Source organism: Canis lupus, chromosome 9, assembly GCF_011100685.1.
Source record: "Canis lupus familiaris isolate Mischka breed German Shepherd chromosome 9, alternate assembly UU_Cfam_GSD_1.0, whole genome shotgun sequence".
In the NCBI taxonomy this organism is placed as follows: domain Eukaryota; kingdom Metazoa; phylum Chordata; class Mammalia; order Carnivora; family Canidae; genus Canis; species Canis lupus.
In genome coordinates this window covers 5,714,314-5,737,461 of record NC_049230.1, presented here as the reverse complement: position 1 = coordinate 5,737,461, position 23,148 = coordinate 5,714,314, and the positions used below count along the sequence as shown (strand labels likewise).

Below are 23,148 nucleotides of genomic sequence, written 5' to 3'. Positions count from 1 at the left end.
ACTGAGCACCTACTGGAGTAGCCCAGGCCCTGGGTACTTGTGCTGGCCCGGCATGCCCAGACCTGAGTGCCTCAACCAAACTGGGGCTCCTGCCACTGTGCTTCCAAATCTAGGAGCCAGCCTCTCCAAGCACCTGGCCTGTGCAGAGCAAGGTGGCAAGGGTGACTGTGGCTCATACAGTTGCAGGGAACATTCGTGTGTCCATGGCACTTCCATATCCAGTCCCACCTACTCCCGTGATCACTCTGAGAGCTGGCAGTGCAGCTGGCAGATGAGAGCGCTGACAGTTGGGAAGCTTTGTGTGGCAATCCCATTTGGTTTCAGCCACACTTTCATTGAGCATCCGCTATGTGCCAGGCACTGTGCTAGGTGCTGGAAATAAAAAGATGGGCTAGGGATCCCTGGGTGGTGCAGCGGTTTAGCGTCTGCCTTTGGCCCAGGGCGCGATCCTGGAGACCTGGGATCGAATCCCATGTCGGGCTCCCGGTGCATGGAGCCTGCTTCTCCCTCTGCCTATGTCTCTGCCTCTCTCTCTCTCTCTCTCTCTCTCTCTGTGACTATCATAAATAAATAAAAATTAAAAAAAAAAAAAGATGGGCTAGAGAGTGTCAGTCATCAGGCCTCACTGTCTAGCGGGGAAGAGAAGCCCCTAAATAGATCATTTCAAGCCAGTGGGCAAATGACAAGAAAAAGCCATGCCCTGGGCTGGGGGGGCGGGGCCAGGGGCTACCAGCTACAGGGACCCATAATGCAACTAAGGGTAGTGCAGGGAAGTCAAGGAGGCTCTCTGGGGCATGTGACATCAGCACAATGCCTTCAAGTACAGGAAGGATAAATCAGGCTGTTTGGGGGCAGAGGGGAGGGAGGATAGAGACACCTGGAGCAGAGGTACCAGCCTCCAGCAAAAGCGTGGCGGCAGCTTGAAGCTGCATGGTTTGGGCAGGGCTACCCACGGGGTGTTGTGTGACCTCGTTGGCAGGTGGGAGCAGAGTAGACCAAGTCGAGGTCATGGAGCAACTTGAGAGGCTCCAGCTTGAACACGTGTGGCACTTGAAAGATCTCAGGCAGGGGTCAGATCCGTGAACCGGCTTGTCAAGAACAACTATTAACAACGTGAGTGCGCGCTATCAGGTCGGTGCTGGCCCCTTGATGGGTATTACCTTGGAAGGAGGTTTAAGAACCTTGCCTGAGGACACTCGGGCGCGGTCCTTACTGGGCTCTCCCGCTGGACACACACGTGGAGGGGGCTGCTGCGCGGCCCCGGCGGATGGCAGATGGGGCCGGGGCATCCCTGGCCCGGTGCCTCGCGCCCGCAGGGACGGAAGCCACGCGCACGGTCGCCGGCCGTCGGGGCAGTGGCGCTGCTCACGGCGCAGCGTCGGGAGGTGGGCGGGCGGCGGCCGGGGCAGGGGGCTGGGAGGCCACGCCGGGCCGGGGCAGCCGGGCAGCCCGCAGGAGGGGGAGGCGCGGCGCCCGGGGCTGGACGGGGGGGGGGGGGGGGGTGGCTCCTCCCCCGCCCCCGCCGCCGTGGGTCGGGGCGCCGGGCCGGGCGCCGCGGGAGCCGCAGCCTTTTCCGGGGGGCGGGCCCGGCAGCGGCGGCGCCCCGGCTCCTGCCCCGACAGGTGCGCGCCGCGCGCAGGAATGCGACGGGCCTGACTCACCAGCGCCTCCTTCCCACCTGCGGCCCGGCCCATAAAGCGGTGCCCCCCCGCGGCCGCCGCCGCCCTCCGGACCGTCCCCGGCTCGCCCGCGCCGCAGCGGGAGCAGCCGAGCGGAGCCCAGCGCGGGGAGGGCGCGAGGCCGCGCCGAGGTAGGTCGGCTCCGACCCGGGCGGGCGCCGGGGGCTGCGGGCGGGGCGCGGGGCGCGGGGCGCGGGGCGGGGCAGTCGGGGGTCGCCGGGCTGCACCCCGCCCGCGCCTCCCGTGCCCCGGGACCGCCTGAGCTGGGCGTCCAGGCTGGGCCCCGGGGGCGAGGAGGGCAAAGTGAGTGCCCACCCCAACTCCGGGGACCCTTTCGGGAGGGCCGGGTGGCTTTTGTTTGCTCAGCTCTTCCCTTTGTAAAGGCTGGCAGGCCTTGGCCCCATCGGCCGGGGCAGATGCCGGGCTGCCAGGGTGTGCCCAGGGGGTGGCTGGGGGCAGCCGGGCGGTGGAGCTGGAGAAGGCGCTTGGTCTTGAGCCCTCGGGGCTGGAGGGCCGCAGGGAGAGAGGCCTGAGCGTGGGGTGGGTGTGCGGGAGAGGTGGGCAGAGGCTAGGCAGTGGCTGGCAGGCCTTCGGGGCTGGGCCCACTGGGGTTTGCAAAGGTGAGGGGAGCGGCCACCCAGACGCAAAGGATCTCCATGTTTGGCCGGGCCTGGCCTGCTGTGTGCAGTTCCATGGTCCATCTGGGACCTGGGGAGTCCCTGATTCCCCTCTGGGCCAAGCACATGCCTGCTGAGATCTGGGGAGTCCCTGACTCTCCTCTTGGCCAAGTACATGCCTGCCCTCCTCCCAAAGTCATCTCAGGACACCCTTCCTCCAGGAAGCCCTCCTGACCTCAGTCAGCTGCCTCCGGGGCTAGGCCCACCGCTTCACCCTCCTCCAGTGCTTGCCCCCTTTCCCACTCAGCTCCTGGTTGCCCTCTGGCTGTGGTGCAGGGACCTCCAATGGCTTTGATGGCTTCGGAGAGCGGGGCTGGGCTCCTTCCCACCCTGCCATGACCTTGCCACACCCAGAGCCCGAGGATCTGACTGAGCTAGAAGTGAAGGCTGAGAGTCTGTGTCCATCCTTGGGGCTGAGAGAAGAAGCAGAGCTGGGGGACGGCGAGGAAGGGGTGCCTGTCTCCTTGGCCCCCATTTCCTTGGGTGATAGAACAGCCAAGGGGCCAGGGGATGGGAAGGCAGGAGGGGCGGGGGCTGTGGTGGCAGGTACAGGTGTGCTAAGCAGGGGTCCTGTGGGATGGCAGGAAGCGTGACTGTGGTTCTGGAAGAGCTCCCGGGGTGGCCCGCGGAGTGCAAGTCCTGAGTACCTGGCCCAGCCTGCGGCCACAACTTCCGGTAAGCCCATAGTCCTAACTTTTCCGTGAAATCTCATTGTTTTTAATACTGACAGCTACTTTTAAAACTTTTAAAACACAAGTTGAGTCAAACCAGACACTCTTGAGTGCATAACCAGCCCCCTAACTGCCATCTTATGGCCTCTGAGGATAACATGGAGGTTAACGCCGGGGCGGGGGGGTCTGGATGGCCCTCATTTGGTTGGAGCTCCCCGACTCCTGGCTGTGGGATGAAGAAGTCCTGCAGCCTTGTGCCCCATCTGTGTCTCCTCATCTGGGAAGTGGGGGTAATGCAATCATCCCCCCCTGGATTCCCGGGCAGAGGAAATACCAATCACGTAGGTGAAGTGCTGGGCGCCTGCCTGCTGTGTGCCCAGCCCTGTGGGCTCAGGAGGGTGAGTAAGAGCAGGGTTCAGCCCTCCAGTGCCCGAACCTGGTGTGTTATGGTGCCCCCGGGAGGTCCAAGTTTGCAGCCTGTATTGTGTAGCATGTGGGTGTGGTGCCTACACCCCAAGGCTGCAGAAAAGTCATTTCCCCCAGAGACTCCTCCACCTTGGCTGGCTCAGGGCTCCCTTACCCTAGGTCCCTCAGAGGTGACAGCTCCTCCCCAGCCTGTGGATGTGTTGGGGCTGCTAGTGGCCTCCTGGGAGCCACATGCCTTAGGGGGAGGGAGGCTATGCCTTCCTGCCCCCTTCCACAAGCTTCCCTAAACCTAGAGGGAAGCTTAGTGGGAGGGCCTTAGGTCTGCACAGCCTGGGGCTGCTGCTGCCCCGCAGGCCAGGGACTGAGGAGCGGTCCCAGGAGGAAGCCAGTGAGCATGCAGGGACTGGTCCTGGAGAAAGAAGCCAGGGCCCTTATGTCTGCCCTCAGCTCTGCAGGCCTGGTGTCTCTGCCAGTACCTTCTCTTCCCGAGGCAGCAGGCCACCCCATCGTTTTTTGTTTTTTTTTTTTTTTTAAGATTTTTCATATATCTATTCTTAAGAGACACAGAGAGAGGCAGAGACATAGGCAGAGGGAGAAGCAGGCTCCCCACAGGGATCCTGTTGCGGGACTGGGTCCCAGGACCCCGGGACCACAACCTGAGCCAAAGGCAGATGCTCAACCACTGAGGGACCCAGGTGCCCTGGCCACATCTTTTTAAAAGGCTCTCAGGGATCCCTGGGTGGCGCAGCGGTTTGGCGCCTGCCTTTGGCCCAGGGCACGATCCTGGAGACCTGGGATCAAATCCCACGTCGGGCTCCCGGTGCATGGAGCCTCCTTCTCCCTCTGCCTATGTCTCTGCCTCTTTCTCTGTGTGTGACTATCATAAATAAATAAAAATTAAAAAATAAAAATAAATAAAAGGCTCTCAGTGTGGACGCCTGTGTGGCTCAGTGGTTGAGCAGCTGCCTTTGGCTCAGGGTGGGATCCCGGGTAGGGGGATTGAGCATCCACCCCCTGCATTGGGCTCCCTGCGGGGGGCCTGCTTCTCCCTCTGCCTGTGTTTCTACCTCTCTCTCTCCGTGCCTCTCAGGAATAAATAAATAAAATCTTAAAAAAAAAAAAAAAAAAAGGCCTCAGGAATGCCAGTGCCTGCCCTGAGGTCACCAATGAGCTGAGATGGTGTAGTAGCAAGCCAGAGGCAGGCAGTCTTCCTGGGGAGGCTGACAGTGTGCGTGTGTGTGTGTGTGTGTGTGTGTGTGTGTGACAGAGACAGAGACAGGGAGGCTTGCCATCTAGCTCCAGGCTAAATTCTGAAAGGATGATCTGCTCAGGCACCCCAAAAACTCAATTCTGGTGCAGCCAGGGTAGGGGGCAGGGCAGGGGACCCCACCAGTGATGGGCTAGGCAGTCATTGCACAGCCTAGCTGAGTGCAGCCAGCTCCCCGCTCCCCTCTGCAGGCACCAGACCTTGGGAGGGCACCCCCTCCTCCTGGCCCCACCGCCTTCATCAAAAGAGCAAGACAGAGAGGGGCCAGGAGGGTAGAGAGCCAGGCCCTCGAGGGGTGGCCCCCTGTCAGGTGAGACCTGACCCAGGCCCACCGGGATCTGAAAGCAAAGGTGGAATAAGCCTTGCCCTGCCCTCAACGAGACCAGCACAAGAGACCTGGCATTAGGACAAGCTCAGAGCCCGCAGTCCTCAGTGACCAGAGGGTGGGGCCTCCCTGGGGCAGGTGTAGGCCTTTGGGGCCAGTCACTCCAGGGATGGCAAAAGGAGTTGGGGGCCCTGGACCCTGCCACTTGCAGACTGGCTGGCTTTAGAAGGTCACTGAAGCTGTCAGTTTCCACCCCTCTGTGGTGAGAATGCTGGAGCTCTGAACTGGCAGGCACCTGGGCTGTGGAACGTCTTATGTCTGTTATTGCTGTTATACAGGAGGAAGAGGATGGCAGGACTGAGTCCCCACCCATGGACCTGGCTGCTGCTGGCAGTCCTGATGACTGTCAGCTTCCCCGGGGAAATGGGTAAGTCTGGCACCCCTCTACAGTGCCCTTCTGGGCGGGGGCACCCCTTTCAAGGCACTGCCCTCACACGGAGGCTTCCCACAGGGTGTCTTACCCCGACACTCATTTGGCCATTCAACAAACAGCCACGGCCCACTTCAAGGGCTGGGGAGCAGTGAGCCTGAGCCTGTGGCCCAGAGCACGGAGGGAGGAAGACCTGCTCTAGAGGAGGGAAAAGCTGCCCACTCAGAGGACTCAGGCACTTGCAGGGTAGTTTTTTAATGGGAATTTGGAGGAATTCTTTTTTTTTTTTTTAAGATTTTATTTATTTATTCATGAGAGACACAGAGAGAGAGAGAGAGGCAGAGGGAGAAGCAGGCTCCATGCAGGGAGCCCGATGCGGGACTCGATCCAGGGTCTCCGGGATCACACCCTGGGCCTAAGGCAGGCGCCAAACCACTGAGCCACCCAGGCATCCCTGTCCTTTTGGAATTCTTTTTTTTTTTTTTTTTTAAAGATTTTATTTAGGGCAGCCCCGGTGGCACAGCGGTTTAGCGCCGCCTGCAGCCTAGGGCATGATCCTGGTAGACCCTGGATCAAGTCCCACGTCGGGCTCCCTGCATGGAGCCTGCTTCTCCCTCTGCCTGTGTCTCTGCCTGTGTGTGTGTGTGTGTGTGTGTCTATGAATAAATAAATAAATTATCTAAAAAATATATTAAAAAAATAAAATAAAGATTTTACTTAGGAATTTGGAGGTGACACATCCGTCACCTGCTCTCTCTGAGTGCCTGCAGTGTGGAGCCAGCTCCTACTGATGAAATTTTGCCTGTCAGAGAAGGCTGTGTTGATAGCCTGAACAAGACTGTGGAGGGAATATGGGCAATCCCGCGAGGCCCCAGCAAAGCCAGTTTAAAACACTGACAGTGCATCATCGCCCAGAGCCCAGGAGACACCCCCACCACCGTGTGCACTGAGTGCACACAGTAGGTCCTCACTGTGACTTTAACTGAACAGAACCAAAGGGAATCCCAATAACCCCTAAGGAAACTCTAGCACTTTCCATCATTCATTTACTAACAATTTGCTGTGTGCCGGGCTTGGGCTAGGCACCAGGAACCAGCATTAAACAAGACAAACATAGTCTCTTGTCCCCCGGAGGAACAGGGAGGGACAGCCAGGGTGTCCCTACCCACGAATGAGCCAGTACCTCTGTCTCAGCCCGCACCATCCTTCCCTCTGGACTTGAGTGGGGAGCTCAGGTGTGAGACCTGGCTCTCCCCGAGCTGGGCTCCCTGGGCAGACCACCCGCCCACTGGCCTCCACGTCCTCCTCTGTAAAGTGGGAGAGAACCCTCACTTCTCTCCAAGGAGGATGCATATAGGAAAGGGCTTGGTCACTGGTGAGGTTCATCTCAGTGGGTCTGCGCATCTCTGCCCTCCAGCGAACCGCTGCAAGAGGGCCCAGGTGAAGAGCTGCACGGAGTGCATCCGCGTGGACCGAGACTGCGCCTACTGTGTGGATGAGGTGAGCTGCTGTCGCCTGCCCTGGCCAGTTCCCCAAGCTGGGTGCTCCGCCCCGCTGTGCCCCACCCCAGGGCTCTGGCCGAGTCCATGCTTGCCACACCCTCAGCCCAGCCTCAGACCAGGCGGGTGTGGAACAGGCAAGGGTCAGGATAGATCCAGGGCTGGGACAGCCAGGGGATGGGCACTGCCCCCCGTGACCCCATCTGTTTGGGCCAGATGTTCAAGGAGCGGCGCTGCAACACCCAGGAAGAGCTGCTGGCTGCGGGCTGCCGGTGGGAGAGCGTGGTGGTCATGAAGAGCAGCTTCACGATCACAGAGGTGCCCGGAGTGGGGGCCAAGGGAAGTGGGCCCACCCATACTTGAGGCTGGCTGTTTACAGGGGTCCGCTGTGCCCTCTGGTCAGGCTGAGAGGCTCCCCCATCAGGTCCCTGGAGTGACCCTCCAGCCAGCTGTCCCCCTCCCCTGGACACAGGAGATCGAGATCAACAAGACCCTGCGGCGCAGCCAGGTGTCGCCCCAGGGGCTGCGGGCCCGGCTGCGGCCAGGCGAGGAGCAGCACTTTGAGCTGTTGGTGTTTGAGCCCAGGGAGAGCCCTATGGACCTGTACATCCTCATGGACTTCTCCAACTCCATGTCCGACGATCTGGACAACCTCAAGCAGATGGGGGAAAGGCTGGGTATGTCTGGGCCAGCGTAGAGGATGGTGAGGTAGGGAATGGAGAGGGTGGCCTCCCCTAGCCTGCTGGGCCCCTGCTCGGGAGGCCAGGGCTCAAGATAGCTGCACCCACGCCACAGGGAAGGATAGGACATCTGAGCCCCCCCCAAGAACTCCTTCCCCATCCATTCTGAAGTGGGAATCCCGGCCAGATCCCAGTCACCCGCCGCTCAGGACTTTAGAAAAGGCCCAGGCTGGGTGAGCAGCCAAGCCTTCTGGCCCTGACAAGGAGCACAACCATGGCCACAAGGCTGAAGTTCTTCCCCGGCCCTGCAGCCCGCTGGTCCAGCCCCCTGGTGCCCCCTCCGGCTTGCCCCATGCCTGACTCTGCCCCGCCCCGAGGCCTGTCCCCCCTCATCTGCACCCAGAGCAAGGGCCATCATGAGCATGAACCAATGTTCACACACGAGGGATTGACAGAAGCTTACCCTTCCTCCACCTTCCCGAGCCAGCCCCTGGCCTCTGTGCTGCTGTGGGGGCATTGGGGCTCAGCTGCCCCCTCTTTTCCCTGTTGACACCCAGCCCAGGTCCTGAGCCAGCTCACCAACGACTACACCATTGGATTTGGAAAGTTTGTGGACAAAGTCAGCGTCCCTCAGACAGACATGAGGCCTGAGAAGTGAGTGATGTAGTGGGCAGGGGTCCCAGCCACGCCCGGCCACGGGACTTGCCTCCTCTTCACCAGGGGCACCCACAAGGGCTCTGGTGGCAGCAGGCCCATGGGACACTTTCAGAGAGGGTGGACACAGGGGCCTGGGGTCTGCTGCCCTGCTGACTCTGTCTCCCTTCTCCTCTGCCCAGGCTGAAGGAGCCCTGGCCCAACAGCGACCCCCCCTTCTCCTTCAAAAATGTTATCAGCCTGACAGAAAACTTGGAGGAGTTTCGGAATAAACTGCTGGGAGAGCGGATTTCAGGCAACCTGGACGCTCCCGAAGGAGGTTTTGATGCCATCCTGCAGGTGGCCGTGTGCACGGTGAGTGCCGGGGAGAGCCCTGCCCGCCTAGACCAGGGTTGTGCTTCTCTGCAAAGACATGAGCTGCCCATTAACCTGCTCTGGTGCCAGGCCGTGACCCAAAGACTGGCTGGCGAAGCAGACATGAGTTCTGAGGTTCTGGAATCTTCTGTGCCCTGAAGCCAGCCTACCATCAATCTCTGTGCTAATGCCAGTCTTCCAGGAGACCCCCCAGTCTCCAGCTGCACTGGGCAGCTGAAGAGGACAGTTTTTATGTGCACAGCAATTTTTTCATTTTGAAAATAATATACCCGTCTTATAAACAATTTGGAAGACAAAGGACAGAAATTGCCTGTAATTTCAGCACAACCAGCCAGCCTACCACTTGACATCCCACCAGCATATTTTGTTCCCTGTTCCTTATTTTATATAGCTGCAATCAGTGTACTTATAATTCTGAAACTTGCTTTTTTTCCCCCACGTGACAGTACCATGAGCATTTTCGCTTGTAATACATAGCTTTCCAAATCACCCCATATATTTCCGAACTGCCACACACAGCTGTATCTATTTTAACCAGGCTTCTCATTTAATATTGCCTGTGTGCATTTTCCCACGCAGTTCAAATATTCCCACAGAGTGGTTTTGAAGCCTTGGGGGTACTAGTCAGGTGAAGCTGGCTCGGGTCTTGGGTGGTAACCACCGTGTGCAGACCCCGCCTGCATCCTGCCCGCATCCTCATCGCTGTGCCCAGAGCCATGGCTCACGTGCTGTCACGAGCATCCTCCGTGATAGTGGCGTGCTGTGAATCCTGTGGCTTAGCGACCCCATGTTGGGGACCTGCTTTCTCAGTCATAGGCAACACTGCAATGCCTGTCCTCAGTAGGCAGCCTGCTCGATGGGCCTCCTCCCCTCCTTGTCCTTCCCAGAGGGACATTGGCTGGCGCCCCGACAGCACCCACCTGCTGGTATTCTCCACCGAGTCAGCTTTCCACTATGAGGCCGATGGTGCCAACGTGCTGGCTGGCATCATGAGCCGCAATGATGAGGCATGCCACCTGGACACCTCGGGCACCTATACCCAGTACAAGACACAGGACTATCCATCAGTACCCACCCTGGTGCGCCTGCTTGGCAAACACAACATTATCCCCATCTTCGCCGTCACCAACTATTCCTACAGCTATTATGAGGTGGGGGGCTGAGGCCTCACTGGGCAAGGGGGTGGGCGTGGGATGGAAGTCCAGGGGGCTTCTCTCCCTTCCTCCCTCCCTCCCTGCCTTCTCATCCCCCCCTCTTCCTCTTTTCCTTCTCCAAACTTTTGGCTCCCCCAAGGGTGGACTCTGATGGGAAGGGGAGTTCATGTGCCCATCCCCCAACCCAACTCCCAACCAGGTAGGGGTGAGGAGGGCAGGCTCTAGAATACACCAGGCCTTAGCTTCCCCATTAGCAAAGTGAGGATAATCCCAAGCCATTGCCCAAATTCAGTGAAGTGGTGACAACTGTTGAAGGCTTAGCCCTGGGCTGGCACTCTCTCCTACAGAAGCTGCACACCTACTTCCCCGTCTCCTCGCTTGGGGTGCTGCAAGAGGACTCCTCCAACATTGTGGAGCTGCTGGAGGAAGCCATCAACGTGAGGGGCACCGTGGGCTCCAGTCTGAGCCCTCCTGGGGCAGGGCTGGAAAGGGGCAGAGTGGGCAAAAGGTGTCCTAAGTAAAGGTTGAGAAACAGGGCAGGGCAGTGAGGAAGGGCCTGCGCTGTTCCCTCGGGACCCTGAGGCACCCGCCTTAGCCTGGCCGCAAGTTCCTACAGGCTCTGCCCCCCTGACCCCCCACTACGCCTCAGTCCTCCATGCAAAGTGGGTGGAGCCCAGCCAGGCCAGGCCCTAGTGGGTGAGCCCTGGCTCCCCCACCCAGACCATCAATTGCTTGCCTTCCTTCAGCGCATTCGTTCTAACCTGGACATCCGGGCCCTGGAAAGTCCCCGAGGCCTGCGGACAGAGGTCACCTCCAGGATGTTCCAAAAGACAAATACCGGCTCCTTTCACATCCAGCGTGGGGAAGTGGTATGCCTCTGGGAGGCTTTGGGAAGCGGAGGTTGGGGACAAGGCCCTGCAGGGGGACCTGTGTGAGCAGAGCTCAAGAGCGTGGCCTTTATGGGCTCCTGACTGACACTTGATCTCAGGGTCATGAGCTTGATACCCACGTTGGGCATAGATATTACTTAATTTAAAATAAAAATTTCAAGTAATAATAATAGAAAAGAGTGTGGCCTCCAAAGTCAGACAGGCCTGGGTTTGAAGCCCCCTGGATGAGCCACTTGGATGACTTTGGCACTTTCCATAGCTTGTCCTCGTCTGCAGAGTGGGGATAAATCAGCACAGGGCTCAGAGGGATGCTCAGATGAGTGAAAGGGCCATAGATGCCCCTTGTCAATGTGGGGTCCTTGCAGGGCACATACCAGGTGCAGCTGAGGGCCTTGGAATTTGTGGATGGGACTCACGTGTGCCAGTTGGGAGAGGAGGACCAGAAGGGCAACATCCACCTGAAGCCCTCCTTCTCAGATGGCCTCAGGATGGATGTGGGCATCATCTGTGACGTGTGCCCCTGTGAGCTGGTACGATGCAGCCCCTCCAGGTGGGAGGGAAGGGCTGGCCAATTGCCATGGGGCCCTGAGGAATGAAGCAGCGCCTCAGTGGCTATATCTGCCTTGCGGGGTGCCCCAAGGGGCAGAGGCAGCAGAAGTGTCCAGTGGCCCCGTTACACCCCACCGTGATCTCATTCCAGCAAAAAGAGGTGCTTTCAGCTCGCTGCAGCTACCACGGAGACTTCATGTGTGGACACTGTGTGTGCAATGAGGGCTGGTGAGTGTGCGGGAGCCCCGGGGGCTGCCAGGACACCCTGGCCACTGTAAGGCTCTGCTGTGGAACACACCATGTATGCCAGGCTGGGGACAGGACGGCAGGTTGTAGAAAGGCTCGGAGAGGGGCATGCCCAGTTGTTAGGTGGATCCAGTCCAAAGCACTTCGAAATACATAGAGGTAAAGAATATCTCTAGGGAAGGCACAAGAATCAGGACAGTGGTGGCCAGCACGGTGTAGGAACTGGCTGTTGGACAGACATGAGAGGGACACTTACTTTTCACTCCATCCATTTGTACCTTAGAATTCTGAACCATGCACACATGTGACCTAGTCAGAAATGGGCTCATAAATAAGGATCGTGAGGGCTTTTAAAGCTTTAAGACACTGAACAAGTCCATGGTGACTTGAGGAAGGGACACTGGGAGGGTCTTGGGACTGACGTTTGAGTCTCAGGTCAGGCGCTGTTGTCTGTATGCCTTGAACCCACTGAGGTGCTCTTAGGTCCTCAGCTTCCTCATCTGTAAAATGGGATGATAAACACCCCAGCCTTTGTCTCAGGCTGTGGGGAAGTGACTGGCTCCTCCCTTAGGAGTGGCAAGACCTGCAGCTGCTCCACTGGTTCACTGAGTGACATAAAGCCCTGCCTGAGGGAGGGCGAAGACAAGCCGTGCTCTGGGCGTGGCGAGTGCCAATGCAGCCACTGTGTGTGCTATGGAGAAGGCCGCTATGAGGGTCCATTCTGCGAGTATGACAACTTCCAGTGTCCCCGTGCCTCGGGGGTCCTCTGTAATGGTGAGCTCAGCAGCCCTGGCAACCAGGGGTGATTCAGGACAGCAAGGGTGACCTGAGTACCCAGGCCCTTACCCACCCCAATGGCTCTTGCATCCTGACCCAGGTGGGAGGGCCAGGCCAGGAGTCAGAATCCCCAAGTTTGGACCTAACCCCCCTTGGGACTTCCCAAGTGCCTCCCCGCAAGTCCACTGCAACCTGGACCTCTCACCTCTACATACTTGGTGCTCAAGGCCCCACCAGTGCGTTATTCTGCTCATGCCTCATGCCACTCCCCCTGGTGTCCTGTAGTCTGTGCCCACCCTCATCCCCACTCTCCCATCTCATTAGGATGGGTCCCATCCAGCTGAATCCTCAGTGGTTGGTGGTATATGTCATTACCTTCTTTCCTTTCTCGGAAGATAGCAAATTTGCAGTAAGCAGGGCCTGGAGTTACCTGTCCATCCTAGCCCCACAGGGCTTAATGCAGCATGCCAGGGCTTCCAAGCAGGGCAGGGCTCCCAGATCCCACACAGGGGCCATAGGAAGGATTGACCTGTTGAATGGAGGAGAATGAACGAAAATCCAGTCATCAAATACTTATTAAGCCCCACCTATCTACTTGTCACTAGAGGTCAAGCCCTTGCTTTCCTCTCTTTTTGCTTTTGTCTGCCATTCCTTCTTGTCAGCTCTCCATCCCTAAGTGTGCTCAGAGAAATGAAAGGAGAACCCAGTACATCTGGAAGAAGAGAGACATTTGACACAGGCTGAGCTGTGAGACAGGAGGGGAGGTGGAGGCTGTTGGAGAAGGAGGCAGGACCAGAATGCGGGGGTTTGGGTTCTAGTCCAGGGTGGATCCAGTTCTAGTCTAGTCCAAACTTCTTAAAGGGCCAGAAAGTAAGTACTTTTGGCTTTATGAGCCATATGGCCTCTGTCACAACTACTCAGCTCTGCCACTGTAGCAGAAAGTAGCTGTAGACAACACAGAAACAAGTGAATATGGCTGTATTCCAATTAAACTTTAGCAAAAATAGGTAGTGAGTTGGATTTGGCCTGTAGGCTGTCTACTTAATCAACCCTTATTCTGTTCTAAGGATATTAGACTTCATGCTTTGGCAAATCATTGGAGGTTTTGATTTCACTTTTGAGCTATTGGTATGTTGACCTCGTATCCAGCCATTTTAGTAAAATCACTTATGAAATCTAGTAATTTACCTGCAGATTCTTTTTTTTTTCTGCAGATTCTTTTTGATATTTTGTGACATGTTCCTAATATTTTTTAAGATTTTATTTTTAAGTAATCTCTACTTAAAACCCCCTCTGTGGAGCTCAAACTTACAACCCTGAGATCAAGAATCATGTGCTCCACTGACTGAGTCAGCCAGGTGCCCCATGTTCCTAATATTTAAAATAATGGCAGTTTTATTTCTTACTTTCTGATATTTATTTTTTTTTCTTTTTCTTACCTTATTGCATTGGCCAGAATTCATTAGAGACACATGATTGGATTTGTGTTTTGGGATAATGACTCTGGCTGTAGAGTAGAAAGTAGAAGGGAGAATGGAATCAAAAAGATGGAGGGAAGGAGATTCCAAGAAACTGAGGAAGAGATGGATTTGCCCCTGGCTGGAGAAATCCCAGATCAAGCTCAGCCACCACAGGCCCTGCCTGGCAGATGGGGAGCTTGGACCACAGGAGTGATTGTGGCTCTCCTCTCCTATCCCTCCCCTCCTCTGCAGACCGGGGACGGTGTTCCATGGGCCAATGTGTGTGTGAGGCTGGCTGGACAGGCTTGAGCTGTGACTGTCCTCTCAGCAATGCCACCTGCATCGACAGCAGTGGGGTAGGCCTGGGCACAAGGAGGGCAGCGTAGGGCGGCAGAAGGGACCCTAGCCAGAACCACCCACCCTCTAGGGCAGGGATGGGGGTCCCAGCGCCTCACTGGTGTCCCCTCTTGCTCTAGGGCATCTGTAATGGGCGTGGCTACTGTGAGTGCGGCCGCTGTCACTGCAACCAGCACTCACTCTACACGGACACCACCTGTGAGATCAACTACTCAGCGGTGAGGCCAAGATCACTGGGGTATTGGCATGGGAACCCTGGACACAGGGCAGGACAGACAGGAGGCGCTGAGCCTGGTGACATAGGAGCCGGCCAGGGGTGTGAGTGAGGTTAGGGGAGCAGGCCAGGCAGCCACCCAACACAGTCCCGGTCTCCCCTCATCCCCTACCCAGATCCGCCTGGGCCTCTGTGAGGACCTGCGCTCCTGTGTGCAGTGCCAAGCCTGGGGCACCGGTGAGAAGAAGGGCCGCAAGTGCGAGGAGTGCAGCTTCAAGGTCAAGATGGTGGACGAGCTTAAGAAAGGTGTGATGCAGCGCTGAGGACCGGGTGCTAAGAACCTAGGCAAAGGGCATCCGATGGGTAGGGTGTGTCACTCATCTGGGTGGGGCTGGAGAGCTGGGCGGAAGGCTCACAATCCACGCTGAGATCATGCAGGTGAGAGAGAGGGATTCCAGACTGGGGATAGGTCACAGAATGCACATAGGGCACACCGACTGGGCATGGACACGCGGGCTTGTCAGGACACACGGACCCCAGCAGGATGCACAGCTGAGTAGGGGCCAAAGAGTCTGGGGAGGGGGAACCTGGCCTGGGCAGGGAGCAGATAGCCGGGCAGGGATATGAACACAGTAGAGGCACATAGTCTGGCCATGGGGGCACACAGCCTCCTCTCCTGCAGGTCAGATCAGTGTTTTAGAAGCCAAGTTCCTGAGTGACACCCAGGATGGGGAAGTGGGCGTGGGGCACAGATTTGCAGCCTTTGATGCTCCCAGGCAGGGACAGGGCAGTGCCCCTCCTCACCCTGGCCCTGTGCCAGGGGACTTGCATGCTCCCCCAGGGAGATGTGCAATGGGAACAGTGGGCCCCAGAGTAGAGGACACCTCCTGAGGCCTGGGGTGCCCTGCTGACCATCTGTGGGTGCAGGAGAGGAGGTGTTGGAGCACTGCTCCTTCCGGGATGAGGAGGATGACTGCACATACAGCTATACCGTGGAGGGCGACGGCACCCCGGGGCCCAACAGCACTGTCCTGGTGCACAAGAAGAAAGGTGAGCCTGCAGACAGGGCCAGCGGGCGGTCCGGCAGGGCCTAGGGGGAATGGGCATCGCCTTCTTCCTTTCCTTCCTCCCCTTCGTCCCTAGAGTGCCCACCCAGGTCCTTCTGGTGGCTCATCCCTCTGCTCATCTTCCTCCTGCTGCTCCTGGCACTGCTGTTGCTGCTCTGCTGGAAGTACTGTGCCTGCTGCAAGGTGGGAGCTCCCTCCCCATCCCCTGCCAGGGTCCCCACTTACCCCAGGGTCCCCATCCCTCACTAGGGACCACTACCTCCACCAGGTCCTCACCCTCCACCAGGGTCCCCAGTTACCCCAGGGTCTCCACCCCCTCTCCCCACCAAGGTCTCCATAGGTGGCAGAGGCCGGGTGAACCCACGTCTTCCGCCCAGCTCTAGTGCCCTCCCCACCCCAGCCCTCTGCTTCTGTCAACCATCAGTGGCCCATACCTGAGACCACTTACCCTCAGGTCAGGCACATGCAAAGAGCCATGGGAGCCAATAGGGAAGAAAGGGCCTTGCGCCAGGAGCCAGGAGCGGATAGTCTCCCTGGGGAGAAAAGATAAGAGGCAGGAAAGCACGGAGGGTGGCCTGGCACGGAATACTGAATCGTAGGAGCAGGGAAATACCGTGTAATAGCCCCAATATTATGGGATGTTAGTATGTGTTATAAAGAAAAAAAGACAACTATGATCAAATACATTTGAAGAAGAGGCTTCTTCTCTGCGGGACTTCTCCAAGCCTTTGATCTAGTTGTACGCATAGTGAAACCCTAAGAGGGGCATGGGGAATGAATTCAGTGCTTCTCAAATGGGTTCGATCATAGATCCTTTACTTTACAGATCATCTGGCAGGACCAGGGTCCCACCAACTGGGAATCCTCTGGCCCCATCACCCTCTGTCCTCACCCTAGGTGCTCCACACCTAGATCCCTTTGACTTCCTTGATGTCCCGGTGTCTAGGGAAGGCACTGGTGCCCCTCTGGACAATTGGCATGGAGAGGGGGTGACTGGAGGGGCTTACCTGCGCTCGGGCAGTTGTCCCAACCCTCATCCCCCCTCCCCCACCTTGTCTTCTAGGCTTGCCTGGCACTTCTTCCTTGCTGCAACCGAGGTACTGGTCCAGCATCTGCAGGGGCGGCAAGGACTCTGGCCGCTCATTCTCCCAGATAGGGTGGAGGGGAAGTAGTGGCTGAACCTGGAACAGAGCCACGAGGCCTGGACTCCCACCTTGAGGGGGTCTGGCCGGGAGGGTGTAAGGTGAGGCCCTATGCTGAGGACCCTGTCATGCAGGTCACATGGTGGGCTTCAAGGAGGACCACTACATGCTGCGGGAGAACCTGATGGCCTCCGACCACCTGGACACGCCCATGCTACGCAGCGGGAACCTCAAGGGACGTGACATGGTCAGATGGAAAATCACCAACAACGTGCAGCGGCCTGGCTTTGCCACCCACACCTCCAGCATCAACCCCACAGAGCTGGGTGAGGGCCGGAGCTTGGCACAGTGGCTCTTGGCAGTGCCCCTGGGGCCTGGGGCACATTTATCACTGTTCCAGGGTTCAGATCACAGCGTTCCTGCTTTCTCTGGGTGTCGGGTGCAGGCACAGGCTTGGCCACCTTCTACCCTTCCTGATGGTGCTACAAGCCTCAGGGTTTCAGCCACCCAGCTCCATGCCCCCCAACCCCCTGCTGCCCCGCATCCTAGCACGGCTCCTGGAGGGGGCTCCCAGGGTGCCTGCTTGTACAGGGAGCTGATGACACCCATCCCTGCCTGTCCCTAGTGCCCTATGGGCTGTCCCTGCGCCTCGCCCGCCTATGCACCGAGAACCTGCTAAAGCCTGGCACGCGAGAATGTGACCAACTGCGCCAGGAGGTGGAGGAAAACGTAAGGGCCAAAGAAGCTGACCCTGGGGCAGCTGGCATCTCTGGGCCTGGGCGTGATCCCAGTAGAGGGAGAACAGGGGGAAAGCAGCCATAGAACCTGGATTTCTCCAAGTAGGAAAGAGGGGCTTCCTTGGATATGTGCCTGGCCTGGGGTCATCCTTGTGAATGTTTCCAGAAGGGGACAGGGCAATGTGCACGCCCGTGTGCATGTCCCCAGCCAGTCATGTCCTCTGGGCCTGGATGGCTCTGGGTAGAGAGGCTTCCCCAGGGCGCCAGCCTCATGCCTTTCCTTGCCTGGCAGCTGAATGAGGTGTACAGACAGATCACAGACACACACAAGATCCAGCAGACCAAATTCCGGTGGGTGTTGGTGCCCAGGGTTGGTGGGGGGAGCTGCCCATACTGCCAACTCTAGGGGTACCCCCCAAGCAGGGTGTGCCTCTACCTCTGACACTGTGTGGCTCACGGTCCCCTCTTTGTCCTCCGCAGGCAGCAGCCCAACTCTGGGAAAAAGTGAGTTGAAGGCACACGGGTGGGGCAGCCCCCAGTTGGGTATCTTGCCCAAGATTACCGAGTTACTGAGAAATGGAGGCAGGATTTGGACTCAGGCTGTCTGACTCTAGCGCCCATGCCCTTAGCATCTTTTCTGTCCTGCATCTACTTCTGGGATCCCACCTGTAGGAGTGTGGCTGGGGCAGGGGGGCTCTCGGGAGGGGCCTTATTTCATAGATGAGGACCCTGAGGCTCATGATGAGGTGGTGGGGCCAGCATGGGCCCCCAGGACTGCCCTGTTCTGAAGACCCTGCACCTTTTGCTGCACGGCGTCTTGTCCCCTGATGGGGAGAGGACAGGCAGGGCTGGGGGTGGGCAAGGGCCAGCATAGTGGCCAGCCTGACACTTCCCACCTAACCCCCCCGCCCCACTCCAGGCAGGACCACACCATTGTGGACACGGTGCTGACGGCGCCGCGCTCGGCCAAGCAGGCCCTGCTCAAGCTGACAGAGAAGCACGTGGAGCAGGGGGCTTTCCACGAGCTCAAGGTGGCCCCCGGCTACTACACCCTCACTGCAGACCAGGGTAGGTGGGCAGGCTCCCTGCACCGCTGCCTTGTGCCTCCCACCCCTGTGCGGCCCCCTGACCCGTCTGTGACCCCCGACACCCCCCCAGATGCCCGGGGCATGGTGGAGTTCCAGGAGGGCGTGGAGCTGGTAGACGTGCGGGTACCCCTCTTTATCCGGCCCGAGGATGACGATGAGAAGCAGCTGCTGGTGGAGGCCATCGACGTACCCATGGGCACGGCCACCCTCGGGCGCCGCTTGGTAAACATCACCATCATCAAGGAGCAAGGTGGGTCAGGGTGGGGGGCGCAGGGGGTGCAGACGGGGGGCTCTGGGAACACTTGTTCCTCCTGATATCGGAGTGGAGATGGGGCCTGGCTGTGTGGCCTAGGCAAGTCACTTAACCTCTGTGGGCCTTGGTTTCTCCATCTGTAAAATGGGTGTCTGGCTCTCGAGAGGGGTACATGGCAGTGCATCGCTGCCTGGTCATGAGCACTCAGTGTGGGAGCTTCTGTTTTAATCCTCACAGGGGGCTGGGTCTTCCTGAGGTTGCCCCTGTCCCTCCCCTTGTTCTTCCCTCCCTCTTGGCCTTTGAACTTGGGAGGTTGGATGGGTCTCCACAGGATGCCGGGACATCAGAGCAGGGAGGGCAGTGGGAGCTCCTTTCACCCAAGCCTACCCGGAGGGGAAGCAAGGCACTGCCCCACTGACACCCTCACTGCCATCCCTCCTGCTCCTCGAGAACCCCAGGTTGTTGACAACCGTCCTTCCTGCACCCAGAGCACCTGCTCTGGTCCCTGAGCCTCCTCCCAACCTGCTCTAGCACTGAGGACTTTGTCCTGCTCTGCCCCAGCCCTCAGTCTCGGGGCCTCATGTCTGGCTGTGCCCTTGTGGGACCTCCTTCCTCTGCCCTGACACTTCCAGGATGTCACCTGGACACTGTTCCAGCCCCCTCAGTCTTTCCTGGGAGAATTTTCCTTTCCTTTCCTCTCCTCCCCCCAGAGAGCAGTGGGGTGAGGAAAGGACAAGTAGGGGATCCCTGGGTGGCTCAGAGGTTTGGCGCCTGCCTTTGGCTCAGGGCGTGATCCTGGAGTCCCAGATCGAGTCCCGCGTCAGGCTCCCGGCATGGAGCCTGCTTCTCCCTCCTCCTGTGTCTCTGCCTCTCTCTCTCTCTCTCTCTCTCTCTCTCTCTCTATCATAAATAAATAAATAAATAAATAAATAAATAAATAAATAAATAAATAAATCTTAAAAAAAAAAAGAAAGAAAGAAAAAAGAAAGGACAAGTAGAGTCCCAGAGTCTTGGCTGGGCTGGGCCAGAAGGAGGGTGGCTGTTGAGAAGGCACCGAGGCCCGGATGCCCTGACTGGTGCCTTGGTCCTTGCAGCCAGCGGGATAGTGTCCTTCGAGAAGCCCGAGTTCTTGGTCAGCGGCGGGGAGCAAGTGGCCCGCATTCCTGTCGTCCGGCGCATCCTGGACAGTGGCAAGTCCCAGGTCTCCTACCGCACACAGGATAACACTGCACAAGGCAACCGGGTAAGGCTCTGCTGCAGGGTCAGAGGCATCTCCCAGGGGCCTGGTGACAGCAGGACATGCCAGTGGCCATGTCCAGTCCCTGGATGCTGGTGATGCCCCTGCTTAGCTTCCAAAGGACACATCTACCTGCTTCTGCTAGTGGTGCCCGAAGTGAGGCCCCATCGCTGCCAGGATCAAGGCCAGATCATTCGTGTCTCCCTTCCAATAGCCCAGTATCTATCAGGGCAGGAGTCCTGGGGCTTTGAACGTCTCCTTTTTTCTTTTTTCAATATTTTATTTATTTGTTTGTTTGTTTATTTGTTTATGAGAGATAGAGAGAGCAGGGGATGAGCAGAGGGAGAGGGACAAGCAGATTCTGTTGAGCATGGAGCCGGGTGGGGCTGGATCCCAGGACCCTGAGATCATGACCTGAGCTGAAATCAAGAGTCAGATGCTTAACTTACTGAGCCATCCAGGCACCACCTGGGGCTTTGGACAGACCCCCGCCAAGGGCTGTCTCGGTTTGCCTGGCAGGCACTCCCAGGGCCAACCTGCAGGAGCAGCCCTTGAAGGCAGGGAGTCCCGTGCACATGGGCCCCCATCCCTTCCATCACTGGGCCCCAGTCTTAGCAAAGAGCCAAATCCAGCTGTTGGTTGTGCTTGACTTGGCTTTCAGGTTTGGTTGTTTTTCAGCATTTATTATCAACATTTACGAACTAAAAATATTCATATCAGCAATTCACTCAGAGTAATAGAATCTAGTCTCACTGGGCCCACAGGCCTGTTTGGCAAATGCAGGCGAGCCTGAGCTCAGTGGGCTCCCGCAGCCTGGCCACACTTCCTTTTATTGGAAGGAACAGTTCTCATTACTGCTTCAGTGCTCCCAATAAAAGTTCCAAAGAAGAATTTGCAGGTCCATAAATTTCCCTAAATCGACCATATTAAAGAGAATCTCCATAAAAGAGATTCTGGACTCTGGCAGTCCTTCTGTGCTTTTATTTTTATTTTATTTTATTTTATTTTATTTTATTTTATTTTATTTTTTTAAGATTTTATTTATTTATTCATGAGAGACACAGAAAGAGAGAGAGGCAGAGACACAGGCAGAGGGAAAAGCAGGCTCCATGCAGGGAGCCCAATGTGGGACTCGATCCCGGGACTCCAGGATCACACCCTGGGCCAAAGGCAGGCGCTAAACTGCTGAGCCACCCAGGCGTCCCCTTCTGTGCTTTTATAAAGATATTTTGGTATTCACATGTTTTTAAAAACATTATTTCTCAACTTTTTATTTTGAAAAACTTCAAACCTACAGAAAAATGAAAAGACTCCTAACATTAGCACCCATTTACACTTTTCATGGAGTCACCAGTTAATATTTATTTTCTCTCTCCTGTTCAGATACAGGAATAGATGCACGTACATAGATACAGATGTATGTGTGGTTGTGTATCTCTTATCTGTAACTGTAGAGAGACAGGGAGAGAGTTGTGTTCCATTGCGTTTGCCGAACTATTCCAAGTAAGTCATAGACATCACATTGACTCTAAAGTTTCTGCCAGAACCTGCTGAGAACGAGGCTCTTCTACACAACTGTATCATTACGAACTTTAGGAAACCTCACAGTGTAGTATTACCTAATAATTGGTCCACATTCAGACTTCCCCTTGTTCACATCTATAGGTTTTTGTTTTGTTTTTTTTGGCCTCAGTCCAGAAACCAGTCAAGGATCTGGCCTTGCATTTTGTTGTGGGTCTGAAGCCTCCTTTGATCTAGTACAGTTCCCCCAGCGTTGAGTTTTGTGCCTTTGACGTTTGGAAATGTTCCCCCCAGGTCAGTGGTCTAGCAGGTAACTCCTGCTTTTCTTAGGCTTGCACTGTTTCTGGGTTTGTTATACTTGAATTTGCCCCCTGCTGGGCCTGGACTTAAAATGTTGGCTTGCAGCGCCCCCTAGTGGTCTCTTGTGAGCAGAAGCGGGCTGCCCCCGCCCCTCTCAGTTGCAGGGTGGACCCCAACACGTATGTACGCATCCTGACCTCTCAGGAGAGCTCTGGGGCATTGAAAGAAGAAAGCTGGAGGGGCGTCTGGGTGGCTCAGGTTAAGCATCTGCCTTTGGCTCAGGTCATGATCCCGGAGTCCTGGGATCAAGCCCACAGCTGGCTCCCTGCTCAGCGGGGAGCCTGCTCCTCCCTCTCCCTTCTCCCTACCCTACCCTGCTTGGATTCTCTCTCTCTCAAGTAAATAAATAAAATCTTAAAAAAAAAAAAAAAGCAAGCAAGCAAGCAAGCATGCTGGCACTGATAGGAGGCCCCCTACCCAGGAAGCAGGGCCTGGGGCCTGGTGGGATCCCAGACTTCAGAGCCACGATGCAGGAGGGAGGAACTTCCTGGGTGGAGCCTACCTGTGTAGGGCTCTCTCTGTCTGCTGTACATCCCCATCTCTGAGCCTTGGTTCAAATCTCAGCTCTATCACAACGACCCGGTGAACTTGGGTAAGTTTCTCTACCTCCGTGTGCCTCGGTTCCTCATCTGTAAAATGGAGACAGTAATAGCTGCACCTCACATAGCTGTGAGGGTCAAATGAGCTAATATTTGTAAAGTGCTTGGTGCACAGGTGGTGCTATAGAAACACGAGCCATTTCGTGTCCACGTGGGATGGTCTCTGCTGTAATGTGAGGTTGGAGTGGGGCGCTTGGCGTGATTCAGTCCCCTGGTCTGGCCTGACCCTGACCCCATCCCACTCCCAGGACTACATCCCCGCAGAGGGTGACCTACTCTTCCAACCTGGGGAGACCTGGAAGGAGCTGCAGGTGAAGCTCCTGGAGCTGCAGGAGATGGATGCCCTCCTGCGGGGCGGCCAGACCCGCCGCTTCCACATTCAACTCAGCAACCCCAAGTTTGGGGCCCGCCTGGGCCAGCCCCACTTAGCCACCGTCGTCATTGGGGAACGAGGTACGCAGAGCCTGGGGTGTGCTTGAGCAGGTACAGAGCAGGGGGTTGGGGGCCTCTCCACTGAGGCTGCCAGTCTTGGCAAGAAAAAATACAGGTTGCCCAGTGAAATCTGGACTTCAGATAGTCAAGGAACAGTTGTATATAAGTCTGTCCCATGCAACAGTTGGGATATACTTATCCTATTGTTATTTATCTTAAATTCTGGCTGAACTACAGGTCCTGCATTTTATCTGGCAACTGTGCTCTCAACCTGAGAGGGTGGAGTCACGTCATGGCTACCCAGCCTGCTGGCAGCACCATGAACCCCACTGCTAGGCCTTAGCCCTTTGACTTGAGCCTCAGTTCCAGCTAAAATGCAGGT

At 56.9% G+C, this 23,148-nt stretch overlaps 1 protein-coding gene across 4 annotated transcripts in view; it reads left to right on the top strand.

The window, feature by feature from the left end:
- Positions 1 to 1,694: 1,694 nt before the first annotated feature.
- Positions 1,695 to 23,148, top strand: part of ITGB4 (integrin subunit beta 4) — a 30,045-nt gene continuing 8,591 nt past the window's right edge. The window contains exons 1-28 of one of the 4 annotated variants that reach the window (XM_038546579.1): positions 1,748 to 1,810; positions 2,941 to 3,031; positions 5,384 to 5,472; positions 6,893 to 6,975; positions 7,191 to 7,292; positions 7,447 to 7,651; positions 8,212 to 8,308; positions 8,491 to 8,662; positions 9,571 to 9,834; positions 10,185 to 10,274; positions 10,584 to 10,706; positions 11,093 to 11,257; positions 11,428 to 11,504; positions 12,094 to 12,296; positions 14,012 to 14,115; positions 14,236 to 14,334; positions 14,507 to 14,636; positions 15,258 to 15,380; positions 15,474 to 15,580; positions 16,461 to 16,494; positions 16,674 to 16,865; positions 17,165 to 17,268; positions 17,569 to 17,627; positions 17,757 to 17,780; positions 18,196 to 18,344; positions 18,435 to 18,614; positions 19,712 to 19,860; positions 22,583 to 22,787. In XM_038546579.1, coding sequence (XP_038402507.1) covers positions 5,394 to 5,472; positions 6,893 to 6,975; positions 7,191 to 7,292; positions 7,447 to 7,651; positions 8,212 to 8,308; positions 8,491 to 8,662; positions 9,571 to 9,834; positions 10,185 to 10,274; positions 10,584 to 10,706; positions 11,093 to 11,257; positions 11,428 to 11,504; positions 12,094 to 12,296; positions 14,012 to 14,115; positions 14,236 to 14,334; positions 14,507 to 14,636; positions 15,258 to 15,380; positions 15,474 to 15,580; positions 16,461 to 16,494; positions 16,674 to 16,865; positions 17,165 to 17,268; positions 17,569 to 17,627; positions 17,757 to 17,780; positions 18,196 to 18,344; positions 18,435 to 18,614; positions 19,712 to 19,860; positions 22,583 to 22,787 — 3,319 coding nt within the window. In that variant the 5' untranslated portion in view covers positions 1,748 to 1,810; positions 2,941 to 3,031; positions 5,384 to 5,393. Of the gene's footprint in view, positions 1,811 to 2,940; positions 3,032 to 5,383; positions 5,473 to 6,892; positions 6,976 to 7,190; positions 7,293 to 7,446; positions 7,652 to 8,211; positions 8,309 to 8,490; positions 8,663 to 9,570; positions 9,835 to 10,184; positions 10,275 to 10,583; positions 10,707 to 11,092; positions 11,258 to 11,427; positions 11,505 to 12,093; positions 12,297 to 14,011; positions 14,116 to 14,235; positions 14,335 to 14,506; positions 14,637 to 15,257; positions 15,381 to 15,473; positions 15,581 to 16,460; positions 16,495 to 16,673; positions 16,866 to 17,164; positions 17,269 to 17,568; positions 17,628 to 17,756; positions 17,781 to 18,195; positions 18,345 to 18,434; positions 18,615 to 19,711; positions 19,861 to 22,582; positions 22,788 to 23,148 lie in introns of all 4 variants that reach the window. The other 3 variants (XM_038546582.1, XM_038546580.1, XM_038546581.1) reach the window with 3 other exon arrangements.